This window comes from Ursus maritimus, unplaced genomic scaffold (genome assembly GCF_017311325.1).
Source record: "Ursus maritimus isolate PB19 unplaced genomic scaffold, ASM1731132v1 scaffold_23, whole genome shotgun sequence".
NCBI lineage: Eukaryota > Metazoa > Chordata > Mammalia > Carnivora > Ursidae > Ursus > Ursus maritimus.
Genome location: NW_024424786.1, coordinates 13,597,568 through 13,615,466, shown reverse-complemented (window position 1 = coordinate 13,615,466; position 17,899 = coordinate 13,597,568). Strand labels below are relative to the sequence as shown.

The following is a 17,899-nucleotide window of genomic DNA, read 5'->3' as shown; positions in this document are numbered from 1 at the left end:
GGGTAGAAAGTCAGAGGATCTGGATTTTTATTCAAACTATAAAAACGTAAAAATAAAAAAGCATTTATCTTCTCTATCATGAGAAGCTTAAGGAAGAATTGAACTTTCATAGAGCTCTGATATTTCTTTGACTTCAAACAATCCATATTTTTCTGGTTCTCTCAAGTATATATAGCATAAAATCATATTATAAATCTGAAGCACTAAACATAAGGAATACAAGAAAAAAGAACCTTCTTAGCAGCGTTTATGTAAATAACTCACGGGCTCTTTGCTTGTCTTTCTCTCTGTTCTTTCCAGTACTTACAACTACGATTCAATAAACCAGTACGCTATGCAGCCACTGTCATCTACATTGTGCAGACGGTAAGGGGGAAGGGCTGCTGCAGTGTGAAAAGCGTGGGGTGACAAGATACGGGTTTGTTTACTCCAAGGGGCAATGAATGCAACCAAAGGACAGACCTAGCACGAAGAAGAAACTACTTTCTGCCAAGGATAGCACTTTTGAGATCTGTGATTACATGGAAAGTTATCCACATCGTACAGACCCCGTATATTCATCCACATAATAAATAACAAATAAATGTATATTATAAACCACAAAGGAAAAAAACAGCATTAAGAACTTACTTAAAACTTTTATTTCACTTGTACAAGTTGCTTTGGATATGAAATGGTCCAGGAATTAGTTTTTCACTAGTTAACTGCATTGAGCCAAAAATGCCCATTTTGTTGAAAATCATTTTAAGACACTACTCGCACTCTCCCCTTTTGTACCCCTCTCCCGCTTCCTAGGCTCTGTGTGCCTTCATGCTGTCCCCCACGGTTGCCTGTGGCACACGGCCGGTATGCGTCCTAAAACTCACGAAGTACTTTCTGCTGGAAAGTCACCTTCTTCTCTTTCTTAATCAAAACTCCCACCCACTGACTGAAGGATTTAAGAGAGAGAAAAGGGGGAAAGCCGTGCTCCCTGACCTGCTCATACACTTTTGCCTTCTAAAACCCTCACATGAATCTCTAAATGGTGAAATTCCATTTAAAATAAAAATGGGACCGCACCTGCTTCTTTCAGCATAGCAGTCGCAACCCTCGGAGTTCAAAGATGTACCCATGAAGTGGAGCCCCTGTGTTGTTAGTCTTCCCTGTGCTGTACTGTCTCCATTCTAAAATCTCTATTTCAGCAGTGTGCTAAAATGAGGTTGAGTCATCGTGACATATGCATGGGGGCGGGGGTGGGTAGAGAAAGGTTGAATCGAAACCTTACCTTGAAGCCTATTTTTGTTTCCTTCAGAAATATGCCATATTTGGCCATAAAATCTCAAAATTCACAGCAATCTTCAAAGTCCAAAGCTCTTCCCGTTTGCCCACTAATGACAGTAATCAATGATTTCAAGATTAGAGTGGTTGCCAATGACATGTTTAGTGACCATGATGAGGGAAATAGGTCTCTAAGGTCAATAAGGAATCTTTGAGTCAGGTTTCCCTTCCATGTCACTTTTCACACTGTTCACCTGACTCTGGCTTCCCCACCAGATTCTCTACACAGGAGTGGTGGTGTATGCTCCGGCGTTGGCACTCAATCAAGGTGAGTTACTGATACTCCGTTGGGTACTTTCCATCTTTTGTATGCTTACATTCTCACCTTGAGAAATACACATCCATCTTGTTGGGGAGACATTCCTGCAGTGAGGGAGCTTTAATTACTATAGCCATCACAAAAGAGAGCTCCAAAAATCTAACTCTGAAAATAGCACTGGGTGTTACATGCAACTGATGAATCACTAAATTCTACCCCTGAAACTAATAATACACTATATGTTAACTAACTTGAATTTAAATAAAATCTAAAAAAAAAAAAACACAAAACAAAAGAACGCAAATAATTAGTTAATTTGCCCACAAGTTTTCAAACACCCAGTTCGATTGTCATTTGTTTGTTTGTTCTGTTTTTTAATCACCGAAATGATGGCACTTTGGGGATTGCATACACACAACCACTAAATACGTTTAGTATTAATACTAAATACTCAGTGATATCATGAAGTAGATAATCTGAATAAGGGGGAGTAAAAGGTACTTGTAGTAATTCTTTTAAAACTTACACTTGACCTTTTTGAGAGAATAGAATCCTAGAAACAAAAATTTAAAAAAAGATGAAAATAAATTTCATAATAATACCTATAATATTAGAAGTCCTCAATATTCAATTTAATCATGCTCTGTGCTTATATTGAGAAATATTTGTCCATGGCTGATGTTTAGGTGGTTTCAAAGTACTCAGGCTAACTTTGTTAAGAAAAAGCAAACAGTTGGTGCAAAGACTGGAGGCTACAGAATTTTAGAAGGAAAGATTTGGTTTTTAACATTACCTAAAAATTATAGACTGCATTAAAGTATAACAAAGTAATAAAATAATCTTCATCAGAGGTGAATTTAATAACAGAAAATTCTAATCTGATTTCCATTTGCCCACAAAGAACACTGACAAAAATATTGTGATGTTTTCCTCTTAAACCTTGCTCTTCTACTTTTCTCAGAGAAACTTCTTTCAATATTTTTTCTCCTTTTCTAGTGACTGGGTTTGATCTCTGGGGCTCTGTGTTTGCAACAGGAATTGTTTGCACATTCTACTGTACCCTGGTATGTATCTAACCGTGAAAAGGTATTTAGCACCCTCTCCTAATATGGCATAAGGGCAAATCTCCAACAACAGGGTATCTAATTATAGCAGAAATTGCTATTCCAAAATTAAATAGAAATGTGCTGACTTATCTGTCAGTTTCCTGAGGAAGGTACTGTTGTTTTATTTAAAATTCTTTCAATGCCATTAGTAGAATTGGGTTCTGGGCTCATTTGAGAAAGCCACAGCAAAGAAAAGATTTCATGAAAAAAAAATCCCTCCTTGCTTAGAGGAAACAACGTGCCTGTTAACGGTAATTATGAACCGTGGGCAGCATACACTTCCCTGTCTGGTGATTGAGAAATGCACAACGCTTGTATGGATGATCAAGGATGGCTGGTATTTTGTAAACTGGAGGATTCTACAGCCTGTTGTTTCTTATTTATGGTTAAGCTTGGATTACAGTACCATTTGGCTTAACACATGCTCAGTTTTTCATCAAGGAATCTGGGTGGTATTGGCAACATTATTTATATAATTGTTAAAATCAGTTTAGTTCAACACACATGCATTGAGCGTCTATTATTTATCATGCTTTGCAAAGGGAAGCTTTATTCTTCTGAATCAATCAGAGGCTGTAAGTAACCAATTAAAATAGGCACATGGTTTTCAGAAAGCAGGTTTTTCTTTCCTCCTTTATAGAGAAAAATAAAGTAATCCTGTATTATCATAGAGCAGGCCATCCAGGTATTTTGGTATTATATGTGTATCAGGTACTCTTTGAACATAGATCATGAAATACACAATTTAAAAATGTCTTTATCTCTCCTTTTCATACACGCAATTGCCACCATTTCTTTGCAGTCCAGAGTTTTGTCTTTTTTGTTGTGGTGGTTCCATGCTCACCACCATAGCTCTATCCCAGACACACATCTCTTACGTAAGTTAAAAATAGCTCCTGCTCCTTATACATCTGCCCATAAGTGACAGATTAGTTGGTCTGAGGCATTTACCCATACAAGGACAACTAGGCACATTGCCAGGGACACTGAAGGCAGACTTCTTAGCAGTAATAATGGACGGCAGAAACAGTGAAATAATGTCTTCAAAGCATTGATGGAAAACAATTGTCAACCTATAATTGTGTATTCAGCAAATCTAACTTTTAGGAACTGTCAAGAACCAAGAGAATTTACCACTAATCTAACTTCCCCTGAGAAAAACCTAGAGGAAGTACTGTGGGAAGAAGGAAAATGATCCAGTTTTGGATAGAAGAAGTAATGATAAGAAAATAAAATAATAAACATTTAGTAACTCTAGTCAAACAATTTTTGGTGCTTGATGATAAAAACTAATACTTTCATGGTATAGCATAATTTACATATTTAATTATATATGTTATAATTCATAGTATAATTAAATATACTACTACTGATCATTATTATATGTAATATTGGGCTTAAGAAAAAGAATACCCTTCGTTTGGACAATAGCATGTAAATCAGGAAGACAGTAATCAGACTTGACAATTTTATCATCTTTGAATTGTTGAGGATTAAGACAGTCTTTAAATTTAGACTCTAACTTAAAAATTTATGGCAAAATTTCAAGGGGACCCGTTTAAATAAAATGGTCAAAGTGGAAAAAGGGAATTAAAACAAGACAAAACAAGACCTCAAGTGATTTAAGCAAGAGAAGAGGAAAAAAAGCATAGAGAAAGCACAAATAGAAACCAAAAGTAAGATGTCAGAAACAAGTCTGGATATTTTAATAATTGCAATAAGCTAAAACGAACTAAATTTGCTACCTCTTAATTGGTTTCAGTGATTCCCTCCACCCTGCATGCCTCTGGAAGATTAATCTTAATCACCCATTTCTTCCTGCCACTTAACTGAGCCAATTCTCTTCGCACTTCCCATTGTTTCCAGGATAAAGTATAAGCCTCTTAGCCTAGCGTTGGAAATCTTTCATGACTTCCCTCAATCCGCCCATCTAATCCCTTACCGCACCTCTGTCCCCTCTCTCCTCTCTCCAGCCAGGTTACAGGCTTCCGGATCTCACTACAATGGTGGCTTATTTGTCTAACATGTGTAGCTCCTGTTGCAATCTCTTTATAACCCTGCGGATGGTTGCATATCTAAGAGAACCAGTGGAAGAGATTAAAACAATAAGTGATTGCTGCCATTCAGGGGCTTGCAATCTAGTGAAGTAAACATTAGATTTCAAACAACACAGACTGATTAAATACATCAGTGACACCGCACAATCAGGGTTATAGGTCAGTGGTGTGTGTGTGTGTGTGTGTGTGTGTGTGAGTCTCACTGTATGAAGGAATTATAGAGTCAGACAAATTTTCGTGGTAGCTGTAATCTGTTTTTTGATAAACATTTGTTAAAGTGGTTTGTTCTCTTGCCTCATGTCTAGCTGAAGTTCAGGTTTATGCATATTTTTGCATAACCAATAGCAAGTAGCCGCTGTAATCTAAGGTCTGTGACATTTGGTCTTCATATCTTCATATCACTAAACTCTGATGTGTTTTGGGTTTAGAAGGCTTGATGTCTTTAGAGAAAATCACAACACCGTTACTTGGGAGGTAGGAGGTAAATACTGATTATTCCTCGTGTCAGGATGCGAACGCAATGTACAAATACAGTTCCTCTGACAGGGACTTTAATGTCTACTTGTCAAATTGCATTGTAATTACAAAAGAAATGGTGGGACAACGCCAACATCTTCTTTCTTCTCAAGATAAAGATGAAGCCTGTCATCTTTTCACAGAAGTCCTTGACACTCTGGAGGAGTAACTGGGGATGATAATTCTATTTTTCAATGTTAAAAATACCGCATGTTTCCATTCTCATAGTGCTTATTCATTTTCAAAGCACTTTTTTTTATATCACTTTGTTTAATCTTTCCCAATTTGCTTATTCCACTTTCACTGTGGTCCTGAGGGACTCTATACCTGGATTACTCCAGGAGCCTCTTTCTTGCCTTCTTTCCTCTTGCCCACCTGTTCTCAACTAGAATTGTACAGTAGAATCCCTGTGGGAGCTTTCAGGAAATAGTCAGGATTGGGTCCTAACCCAGATCTCAATTGATTCAGAATCCTGGCGGTTGGTGCTAGGGCACTGGCATTTGTTTGCTTGTTTTCAAATTCCCCAAAGGATTCTACAGAGGATCCAGTTTTGATAACCAGCACGCTAACCTCCTGCCTCATCACTCTGTCCTAAATTCTGCTGTGAGATTTATCCTCTGGAAAGTCTGCCTTGCTCACCATCCTCCAGCCCTTAAAACTCCTTTCTCCATGAATGTCTGGAACATATCTTTCTTTCCTAGTTCTTCTCTTCTTTCTCAGCATTCTACCATCTCAGTTCCCCCAGATTTATCTACTGTCACTAAATTTACCAAAAAAAAAAAAAAAAACCCTCAAGTTGTAAAAGCCAGACCCAGATGATTATCCTTCATTCCCCCACTTCTTCACCATCTGTATTCAATTATTCACAAGTTGTGTTGATTTGACCTCCCAGTTATCTTTCAAGTCCATCCATTTCTTTCCATCTCTATCATGCTACAAACCTCTGTCCTCTTGGGCACAGACTACTGAAATCAACTCTGAGATTATCTCTCACTCCTTCTTTTCCTTGGTCCAGCAATCTGTTATCCACACAACCACCCATGAAACCACTATGAAGCAAACAAAAAAAATCTCTCATCACGTAAATCTCTTTAATGTTCTCTCATTGCTCTTGAGAAATCATTTAAATAGCTTTGTCAAAATCTGTGTGTTCTGGCCTCTAGCAAATTCAGCAACCTCCCTTTGGGCATTCTGTATATGCTAAATCTATATATTCTAGCATTCTTTCATTTCTCCAGGCAGCCATACATCTCCATCCTTCACACATGTGGTTCCCCTCTCTTCTTGTCCTCTGTACCTCGTAAATCCTACTCATTCTTCACAACATAGTGAAAGAAAGAAAGAAAGAAAGAAAGAAAGAAAGAAAGAAAGAAAGAAAAGAAAAGAAAAGAAAAAAGGAGAGACAGGAAGGAAGGAGGAAGGGAGGGAAGGAATAAAGGAAGGAAGGGAAGGAGGGAGGGGGAGGGAGGAAGGGAGGGAGGAAAGAAAGATGGGGGAGGAAAGGAAAGAGAGAGAAAGGAAAGAAGGAAGGAAGGGGAAAGAAAGATTGCATCAGCAGAGAAATGGAACCGAACTGGAAGACTTGCAGCCTTCCTTTTCAAGAATTCACATCCATTCTCTCCATTTCAGGGAGGATTAAAAGCAGTGGTGTGGACAGACGCATTTCAGATGGTTGTCATGATTGTGGGATTCTTAACGGTTCTCATTCAAGGATCAGCTCATGCTGGTGGATTACACAATGTCATAGAGCAATCAACAAACGGATCTCGACTAAATATATTTGAGTACGTCCAATACTACTTTTCCATGTTTTATGAAGATTTAACTGTATGACCTCGGTAACAAATAATATTTGGGCATCAAAGGGGTATCTTTGTTCGCTCGCTTCTCTCTGCCTCATAGCTTTGACGTAGATCCTCTCAGGCGCCACACTTTTTGGACGATCTCAGTGGGAGGAACTTTTACGTGGCTCGGGATCTACGGGGTTAATCAGTCCACCATACAGCGATGCATCTCTTGCAAAACAGAAAAACACGCAAAACTGTAAGTTATAAATAAACATTTCTGTTTTCTTTGCCCTTATTGGGTACTTATTATATGCTTCCGTGTGTGTGTGTGTGTGTGTGTGTGTGTGTGTGTGTGAGAGAGAGAGAGAGAGAGAGAGAGAGAGAGAAATGGAAAGTTTATTTAACCCTCCAAGCGATTTTTGGAGGCAGGCATGACTACTCCCATCTCAGCAAGGAAGTGGGTTCGAGCTCACGTCTGCCCGCCTGTGCTCGCCGTCATTTGCAGCCGGCACTTACTGAGAACTTACCAGGCGAAATTAGGTGCCATGGGTGACAATGCAGAGGTAAATAGCCTATTTTGCTTCCTCAGAGTTTCTGTGATGAGATGGCCCTTATGACTGACTTGATTCAGCCTGTTGTCTCTTGAGTTACTAATTTTCTTTTGATGGACACATCCTTAAATCTTCCAAGGAGAGGTTTAAAAGAAGGAAGCCAAGGTAACGAGGTAAGTCGCAATGGGCCTTTTGCCAATCCGGCTCTTGCGGAGCTAGCGGGCACCGATCTTGCCAGGCCTGCTCTGCCTGAAAGACCCCCGCAGGGGCGCAGCTTGGGAAGCATCTTCCAAGCCCTGCCAGGCATCCCGTGCTCCAGAATATGGGGATTGAAGGAAGTTATGTATTCCTCTGCAGAGCTGCCAGAAATAAGCTAGACGGGCATCTAAAAGGGACGTTTTATCCTCCTTGTTCTGTCCAAATTTCCAGCAGCCCCAGATTTGTCAGGATGTCCTCAACTTTTCTTCCTTTGAGAAACAGCCACTGTGAATACTTCCCCAACTGATTTTAAAATACTTCCAATGCATAGTTTTTTATAGGCTGAATAGGAGATAACATTGCTGGGACATGGTTCACCGTTTTGTAACTTGAATTCCAAAAGAGAATATATTACTTATATGTTTCACACACTCTCAGAAGGAAGAATCGCAGGCGTTCTCTAGATTCCATTAATTTGCTGATAACATATTCGCGTCCTATTACAATAAATTATGTAACAGACCCTCCACACGAGACCATCACTTTATCAAACAGCTGAACTACTGAAAATGTATTCAAGCTCAAGTGTCACTTTGATCTCACAATTCTATTTAAAATTAAAGTTCATTTGGGGGCACTTGGCTGGCTCGGTTGGTAGAACACGTAACTCTAGATCTTGGGGTTGTAAGTTGGGTGTAGAGCCTACTTAAAAAAAATAAATAGATAAAATTCAAATTCACTTAAAATTCTGCCTTAAAATAGAGTTGACCGTATCTCTAAAAGGAAGGATCTTTTGGTGAGAGAAACAATAATTCTCTGCTACATCTAGATTGTTTTTAATCTTGTGTATTTGTGTTACATTAGTTTTTCTTGTGAACGTGCTGAATGTCCCCCTATTACCACAACAGTGGTAGTGTGTACTGCCGAGTGTGTGCTTGTGTTTGCGTTTATCTTTAAGCCTCGTTTAGTGAGTTAGTTTAAATTAAGCGAAAGTTGATACAATTACACGCGTAATTGTTGCCTGAAGTTTGGAATTTATTGCATGAGTATTTAATGGGTGTGAAAACTGTCAGAAAAGGAGAGATATTCATGGAGAAAAAATGTACACAATTTCCTAAGCGTTTAAGATTGCAACTCCTGGTTCTGCCCCCCCCCCACTTCTGTGGAAGGACTAGAGCTATGACAGGGATTTTGTGAGAATAAGGAAAGATGGAAAAATAAAAATTCTCTTTAGAGAAGACTTCCCTGAGAGAATCCAAATTGATTTAGTGACTACAATTCAGGGGAGAGAATCAGTCAAAATGGTCAGTCCAGTTAAGTGCATGCAGCTGGAAGGCAGCCTGCAGCGGGGACGTGTGGTTTGTCACACGACTGAAGCCCCAAGGTCACTACGGGGGCAGCTCAGGCCCCTCAGACCCAGCTGCCCGTCTGCTCTCACCTACGAGGCTCTGCAGAATGTTGATTAAATGCTCTGCTTCTGTTCAATTATCTGAGAGCCTGGTATCATTAACACATTCCATCAGAGTTTAGGAAAAGCTCTGCTACTTGGGGAAAATACATCCTGAAACATATGTAGGTGAAAATAGATCCATAACGTTCATACTGAACGTGTCTGTGGGTTAAAATCAGGAGGAGCAACTCGTTGTATATGCAGATCATTTCATGGCCAGGAATGCTGATTATTTACTAATTACTCACATCACTGAGTGATGTTAAGTCCTATTGACCTTCCTCACACCTAGAAATAGTATCGCCCACCATGTCATTTGAAATGTGCTCCCTGGAAGCTGACTTCACTTCCTCTTGTTCCTAGACACCACTTTATCTTTCAAGATTGCTGATCCTAAATGCTGCTATGAGGGTAGTAGGGGCTGATGCAGGTTCTCCTGTCCCTTCCCATCTCCATCGCGTCTCCTGGCTAAGACAAGCACACCCACACAAGTCACTTTTGTACTCTTGCTACTGCCTTAGTTTATTTTCCTCATTCACATGTAAAATCATCGCGTTCATTTATTTCATTTCAGTGATGATCTGCTTCCAATCCCAAAAGTTAGCCTCCATGAGGGGGGCGGTTCTGTGTGGCTCACTATTCTACCCCAGGACTAAAAAGAGCCTGAAATATAGAGCTGCCTGATAAATATTTTTTTGTATGAATCAATGAAGGAAGTAACTTCTAGGATAAGTCCCTTTTCGAATGTAAAAAGTATGAAATGGAAACTTCCAAATGAGATCATGATTTAACCAGATTTGCTTCATAAGTGGGTAGTTTGACTCAAGGGTTTTCTGAAAGCTAGGTACACCTGTACAGTATGGGTTTTCGGAGGTTTTGAAATTAATGTGTGCCCTTACATTTAAATGTGGATGTATCTGATTCCCTTCAAACAATGACTTGATCCAAGAAAATTTCCACTGTTGCTCTCCTGGCGCTTTGAAACTCTCTCCAGAATGTGGTTGTTTATATAAATCCAGCCAACTTTCAAGTCTTCCTTGAGATTAGGAAAACTAGTGCGGCGCCTGGGTGGTGAAGTTGGGTAAGCATCCGATTCTGATTTCAGCTCAGGTCATGATCCCAGGGTTGTGAGATCAAGCCCCCCGTTGAGCTCTACACTGGGCGTGGAACCTGCTTGGGATTCTCTCCCTTCCTTTTCCTCTGCCTCCCACTAGCACGCACGGCCACACTCGCACGCGGGCTCTCTCTCTCGAAGTAAATAAAATCTTAAAAAAAAAAAAAAAGAACAAACAGTGGTAATATTTCAATTTTCAAAAACCAACAATGAATACAAAATAACCATAGGACACTGCCAAAGCACTCAAACAAACTAAGCATATCCGTGTGCTATACAAATAAAAAGAATTGCTCCCCAGAATATGGGTAAAATGACTTTAGGTTTTGCATGCTTTTAATTCTCTTTAAAAAAAAACAAAAACCCTCAACTTCAAATGTCATCTAAATCAGTCTCCAAAGTGATTATTTCCAAACTGTGTCTACTTCCACATTTATCTCATTAGCCCTCTGGAAGGAAAGGTGTTAAAATGTAAGTTCCCTTTTTGACAGTTTTATGAATTGAGTGGGGGGAAAATCACTGTAAGTTATATAATATGAATGATTGGTATGTGAAATTTCATCCAGGAGAATAGATCTTACACCACACACTGAGATTTTGCAGAAAAACTCCTGATTTCAGAAGAAAAGCCATCAAAAATCTACCTCATTCAGATTTTGTCATCAGTCTAAAAGTGTAACGTTCCCTTGGGGCGCCTGGGTGGCTCAGTCGTTAAGTATCTGCCTTCAGCTCAGGGCCTGATCCCAGGATCCTGGGATCGAGCCCCACATTGGGCTCCCTGCTCCTCTGGGAGCCTGCTTCTTCTTCTCCCACCCCCTGTTTGTGTTCCCTCTCTCACTGGCTGTCTCTGTCTGTCAAATAAATAAATAAAATCTTTAAAAAAATAAAAAAAGAAAGAAACAAAAATTTGCAAACGTATAAAATGTAATGATTTTTGAAGACTGTGGAATTTTATTTTACAACAACCCCCCCCCAGAATTTTTACCTTGAATTTTTGGTGATGTGTTCATCATACTGTCCTATGGTAGAGGCTGCCAATAGATCTTTGTGTTCTTTTTTAGAGCCTTGTATTTTAACTTGTTGGGTCTCTGGATCATTCTGGTGTGTGCTGTCTTCTCTGGCTTAATCATGTACTCCCACTTCAAAGACTGTGATCCTTGGACTTCTGGCATTATCTCAGCACCAGACCAGGTATGTGTTCCCTTGGGACCCGTGGGGAATGGCTGAGATGAGTGTGCTTCTGGCCATGAAGGAGTAATATGGTTTCTTTCTTTTTTTCCACCCGGATCTCAAGCCACTTCCTAAGCCCCAGAGAGTTGATTTCTTTCCTCTCTTCTTGGGTGATATCACCACACATCAAGTTCTAAAATGGGGGAGTGACACATAAAAAGGTATCTCACCTTGTCTGTGAAGACAAGGCCAGGGGCTAGGGGCCAGGGCAGGGCTGGGGAGAGTGGAAGGCAGGCTTGACCCCATGGCTTTGTTTGTCGATGCAGCCTTTCAATTCTTTTTTTCTATATGTCTCAAGGTCGATTAAAGATACTTTATTCTCAAACTGAACAGAATGTCCCTTATTTCTATAAAGCTTCTGCTCATGTCTTCTCATCATAGCTTAAACATCATCACTGCAATATGCTACATTAAAAGTGTTTTCAAAAACTCCATTTACGGAGGATGTGTTCAAGAGGAACCATCACTCCTCTCCCCTCTGTATATTCCACTGTCCCCTCTGTCCCAGGGGGGCTCCTCTCTCACAAATCTGACTACAAAGTAGACCCATAATACCTAGATTCCCTGAAGATGCGTTTTAAGCATTTGTTGTTAGGATTTAACTGCTAACTTTAAGGGTAGACAGGCAAGGGAGTGGCATATGTTGCAAACATAGGAAAAATGAAACAAGTTCTTGAACCTTCTAAAGCTCACCCAATCCTTTTCTTTAATATCAGCTGCTCCTTCCCACCCCTCCACCTCCCCTCCAGCTGGAGCTGGACCTCAGGTCCATGAAATCGGATTAATCATAACCTCAGTTGCCAGCATGTAACAACCTGAGTCCACGCAAACTCCTCTATTATTTTTTTTTGTCTTTTTCCCACTTCCTTTTGCTAAAAAGCGTCGTTTTCACGTTTCAGACTGCTAATAAAGCCGCTAATCCTATCTTGTTTTACTTCCTCTTCAGCTGATGCCATACTTCGTCATGGAGATATTTTCCACAATGCCAGGACTGCCTGGACTCTTTGTGTCTTGTGCCTTCAGCGGAACTCTGAGGTTAGTGTATCGACAACACTCTGCTCTGACGATGCCGAGGATGATGGCAGTGGTGATGGCAAGGACAGCGAGGTGGCAAGGGTGACAGCGGTCGTACCGCGTACTTACTGTGTGTTGGCTGCCCTGCTGAATGCTTCATTTGTACGAGCTCCCTAGTTGTATGAGACTGAAAGGTTACTCGTGAAACTTCATGAAGTAGTTTGGATTTGAAGATCAGTGGGAAGGCATGAGAAGTGGTAACCTTAAAAATGAAAGCCACCAATTATCTTACCAGCAAAAGATGGGTTTATTGGGGAATAAGAGAACTGCAATACGGGACAAGAAAGCTGAGGCAAAACCGTAAGCAAGTGTGGGGAGCAAAGGAGAGGTCTGCTTTTTTGAAGAGAAAAGGAGCAAGTTGGGAAGGCTGTTATGAACTGAAAGACCAATTGGAATAAACCAGGAGTTCAAAGCATGGTGGCTTTTCATTGACTGAGTGGTTGCTGGGGGGAAAGCATCTCTTCCTCTGGCTGGCATAGAGTAGTATCCAAGTGCAAGGTCAAGGCTATGTAAGGTCAAGTCCCTCTCCTCCTGATGGGTCTGCAGTAGACTATAAGTAGTAGGGCATGCTTTTGTGAGGACAAAAGGAGTAAGTGGCTCTTGGATTTTACCATTAAATGTGATATCAAGTTTTAATTTGAAAGCTACTATTTACACTTAAGAATACTTATTTCAAGGGCAGCTGGGTGGCTCATTCAGTTAAGTGTCTTGGTTTCAGCTCAGGTTGTGATCTGAGGGTCTTGAGTTGGCGCCCTGTGTTGGGCTGTGCGCTCAGCACAGAGTCTGCTGGGGATTTTCTCTCTTTCTCCTACCCCTCCTGCTTGTGCTCTCTCTCTCTCAGATACATAAATCTTTAAATAAAACAAAGAATATTCATTTAAGTTAATAAATTGTGAAGAAGAACAAAATGCATGTACTTATTGTACTTTTAGGAAAGTGTTTTATCAGAGATATTGAATTTTATTACATTTTTACCATTTTTGAAGTGGCTATTTCTTTTAACTTTTGGCATATTAACATGTTGACAGATATCCAAATTAGCAATATCCTTGAATTCATATAAGGACTTTCACTGGTTTCTGGTGTAATTCTAATTTAGTGTACGACTGCGTTATTTTTTGCTAATATTCTTTGTAGGATTTTACATCAGTAACACAAAGTGGTATTATTCTGTGGTGTTGAAATGAGGATCTCAGGGAAACTCAGGACAGAAAAAATGAGCACCAAAGGAGCGGCCACAAGGAGGGGTGACACTCTAGCTTTTATTTTGTCCCTTTCTATAGAGCTTTACTTATGTCTCTTTATCTCTTACTAAAGCTGAGTCTCTCCCGATTAGAGAGCATGGAGCTGTCAACAGGTAACTCCCCCATAAGAGAATGGATGGCTCTTTTAATCTCAAGTCCAAAACTTCTATGAAAGGGACACGGGGGACAGTACATGCTATAGAGAGATTCCTTCTGCTACCACCTTAAGTCGGATGTTGAGTTGAGAAAGGAAAAGACAGGAATGGGGAGAAAATAAAGAGATAGTGTTTGAGGGATAGGAAAAATTAAAAAGAAAGATTTCTACCATCTTATAGAAGCCTTAGAATCTGAGAAGTTGGCATATGGATAATATACTCGGCCACAAAGGCAACCCAGTAGAGGTTCTATATGGGCCAAATCCAGCTTTTTACTCCCTCTCTCTCAAAGGATTTAAGGGCCAACCCGAACACTCCTAACACCTCCTTTCCTTATTTGACTTTCAGGGAGCTGCAGACAGAAGGGGGTCTGGCAGGAAACACCCTGCATTGATTCTCAGGATAATGAGAATGGAATCCCAAATACTTAACAGCTTCAATTCCCTAGAAATGGGTCTTAGGAAATTTCTACTTGCTGTAACTGCCAGTTAGGGAAGGAACTTTTCATTTTGCATACGATGGACCTGGAATTATTCCAAATAAAATAAGCTACAACTAAACTTAATGGTACTATTATCCTGCATTACAGAAACAAGAAAAGGTTTGAATTTTCTTCCATGCTATTGGCACAGCTCGAGCTTGTCTTCAGATGAGCCCCGGAGGATAATAAAATGATTAGCCACTGAATATCAGTGGAAAATTTACAGACAGCTGGCCAGACTTGGTTCATCAGCTTGTTTCTTTTGCAGAACTCATGTTTGTGGTTGTGATTTTGCATCACATGAATTTAATACTGTTATCTAGTCTACTAGCTAAAATATTCCTGGCCTACATGAGGAATTAAATAAGCTTTCATGCTATTCTGAAAAGAAACCCCCAACTTCCAGGTCCTCTGCCATCAAAGTGAGTTTGGGGGCCATAAGACTGGACTCTGGTTGGAAAGTCAGAGAGAATGTCACATCTTTTATGTGGTTTTAGTCTTTGTCCATTTTCCATCTTATCTTTTGCTCCTTCTCTCTTACTGATTGCATTCTAACCACTCTGGCGGCTTCAGGCTGTTGAGCACAATAAGCTTTCCAGCGAGAGGCATTTAAATGTAATTTTCCCTTTGCTCTAGAACATCTTTTTCTCAATTTGCATGGGACCTTTCAAGTGCCTTTCTTAATCATCATTTCCTAAGGGAAGAACCCCCTAACGTCATATCAGTTCAGGACTCTGTAAAGGCATACTTTTGTAACACCTTGTTATTTTCCTTCCTAACAACTGTGATCAATTGTGTAATGGATTTTTGAATGGCCGTGTTGCTAAGTAGAGCGTAAGGGCTATGTTTTTCTGGTTCACCATTGTATGCCTAGTACCTAGAATGAAGAGATGCATAAATGGTAAGAATGAATGAATGAATGAATGAATGAGTGAATGAATGAATGAATGAACGAACGAACAAACGATTGATTAATGAGTGGCAAACTGTACTGATTCCAGGATTAGGATAGTCGCTGCTTCCTGCCTCAAATCTAACCTAAATACACACACACACACACACACACACACACACACACACACAACCGATTACTGCCTGCTAATTCATTTAATGTCTCGTTCAGGGGCATTAGTGGGTATTAGAGCGTGAATAGCAAGCTTCTTCACTAGAGTTTGAAGAAATCAAAAGGCACAAAGCACAGAGACAGCTTTGAAGAGTGAGTAGGCGGGCCACGTAGCTCCCCTGAAGTCCCAGAGTAAGGACATATGTCTGCATCTGCTTTTTGTTTCTAGAGCCCTGAATGACAGGGCAGGCTGGCCGGCTTTATTTAGCTTGGACCATGTTCTTGCTTTTCTCTCCCTGTAGCACCGTGGCTGCCAGCATCAATGCCTTAGCAACAGTGACCTTTGAGGATTTTGTCAAGAGCTGTTTCCCCCATCTCTCCGACAAGCTGAGCACCTGGACCAGTAAAGGCTTATGTAGGTACAGCCGGTGGACGGTCTGCTCTTTGGGATGACATGTGCATTCAGGACTCACAGACACAAATGCGCACGGAGCGCACGAGGAATTTCACATAGGGATTCACACTTCCAAAGATATCAGGAGGGTAACAGGGAAGCATTAGCAGCTAGCTTACCTTTCACCAGCCCTCTATGGGACAGTCTTCTGCACGTTCCCCACACTCTAGGTTCATCACTTCAACATCTCTTGCTTATGCCTTGTTTTGACCATGTCCATCCCTCTAAACGGGAAGATGTTCTGCTCACTATGGCCAGTCACTTTGTCTAATAAAGTCAGATGCTTTCTTTTTCTTTCCTTTTAGTATTTATAACTTTATTTATTTACTTATTTGTGTATTTATTTTGAGTATAGTTGACACACAGTGTTACAGTAGTTTCAGGAGTACAACATCCCGTGGTTTGACAAGTTTATACATCATGCCGAATTCTTTTCTACAGAATTTTTATTACCAAACTCCTGGTAACCTCATTTCAGGGAAGAACTGCTCCTTGCTCAATCACACAGTTGCATATAATGTTCATACTCACTGGAGCACCGCTGATAGTGCATTATAGCCTCACAGTTTACTTTTTTTAAGTATAAACACATTATATGCTTATTCACTTATTACAAAAAATGTAGGTAATTGGAGAAAACATATGTACTTGTAAACAAAGTTCTACCAACTTTTGTACTGGTCGGGTCTTTTTCCTAGGCTAGTACAGCGAGCATTTTCCTGTGTCATTTACGCATTATTTGAAAACATGGTGTTTGAATGTTTGCTTCATAGTCTACAAAATGGCTTAATTTTAGTGTTACATTGTTACTTTTTAGAATCTTTCTTCATTTTCTATAACATTGTGATGACGCCCATATACATTTATCTTTGATGGCATCCATAATTTTTTTCCTTCATAAAAACCTCCAAAAGAAAATTACCAGATCAAATAATACAACTTTACTGACAGTTCTGGATATATATTCTGAAAACTATTTCCAGCATGGCCCAGTTAATAATAGCCATGTGTGGCAGCAGTGAGTAGTGACATATTTCTCTGTGCACTTGACATTAGCCTTTTAAAAAATTGGCCAAATTCATGGGCAAAATAACATCACATTTTTGTTTTAATTTACATTTTTTGACTTATAGTGCATTTGAACATTTTTCAAATGACAAATAACCATTTGGATTTTTTGTGAAAAATCTATGCTTTCTGTTTGTCGATGAGATATTAGAACTTTTGTCCGTAAAATCTCTTCATGTATAAAGGAAATGTGACCTTTATGTATGGCAGAATGTTCCCCAGATTTTTTAAAATATATTTTTGATGTACAGAAATTATAATTACATGTTTGATCAAATATATGTATCATTTCTTTTACTATGTTATCCATTTCTCTTTTTTTAAGATTTTATTTATTTATTTGAGAGAGAGAGAGAGCACTAGTGGGGAGGAAGAGGAGAAGCAGACTCCCTGCTGAGCAGGGAGCCTGATGCGGGGCTTGATCCCAGGACCCTGGGATCATGACCTGAGCCAAAGGCAGACGCTTAACTGAGCCACCTAGGCGCCCCTATCCATTTCTTTATACTTACAAATTTCCTATTCAAAACCCATTTATAGATTTCCTTAGTTTTTCTGGATTGTAAAGAAGTTTATATTTCACATTTAATGCTAAATGTATTCAAATTATTTGATTTATGATTTATGATGAAGACCTAAACTTTTTTTACTTAAGTAACCAATTTTCTAAGTATCATTAATCCAATAATCTTCACTGGTTGTTAATATTTCAGTGATGATAATATACAATATAAAATTCCTTCATCTGTAAGGATTTGTTTGAGGATTTTATATATTA

General features: G+C 39.7%; 1 protein-coding gene across 1 annotated transcript in view; it reads left to right on the top strand.

Annotated features, from left to right (window-relative positions):
* The window catches only part of SLC5A12 (solute carrier family 5 member 12), a 43,382-nt gene that overhangs the window by 7,499 nt on the left and 17,984 nt on the right, over positions 1–17,899 (top strand). Inside the window, exons 2-9 of the mRNA XM_008686888.1 lie at positions 301–366; positions 1,534–1,585; positions 2,573–2,640; positions 6,885–7,039; positions 7,158–7,298; positions 11,417–11,546; positions 12,532–12,620; positions 15,905–16,017. Coding sequence (XP_008685110.1) covers positions 301–366; positions 1,534–1,585; positions 2,573–2,640; positions 6,885–7,039; positions 7,158–7,298; positions 11,417–11,546; positions 12,532–12,620; positions 15,905–16,017 — 814 coding nt within the window. The remainder of the gene's footprint in view (positions 1–300; positions 367–1,533; positions 1,586–2,572; positions 2,641–6,884; positions 7,040–7,157; positions 7,299–11,416; positions 11,547–12,531; positions 12,621–15,904; positions 16,018–17,899) is intronic.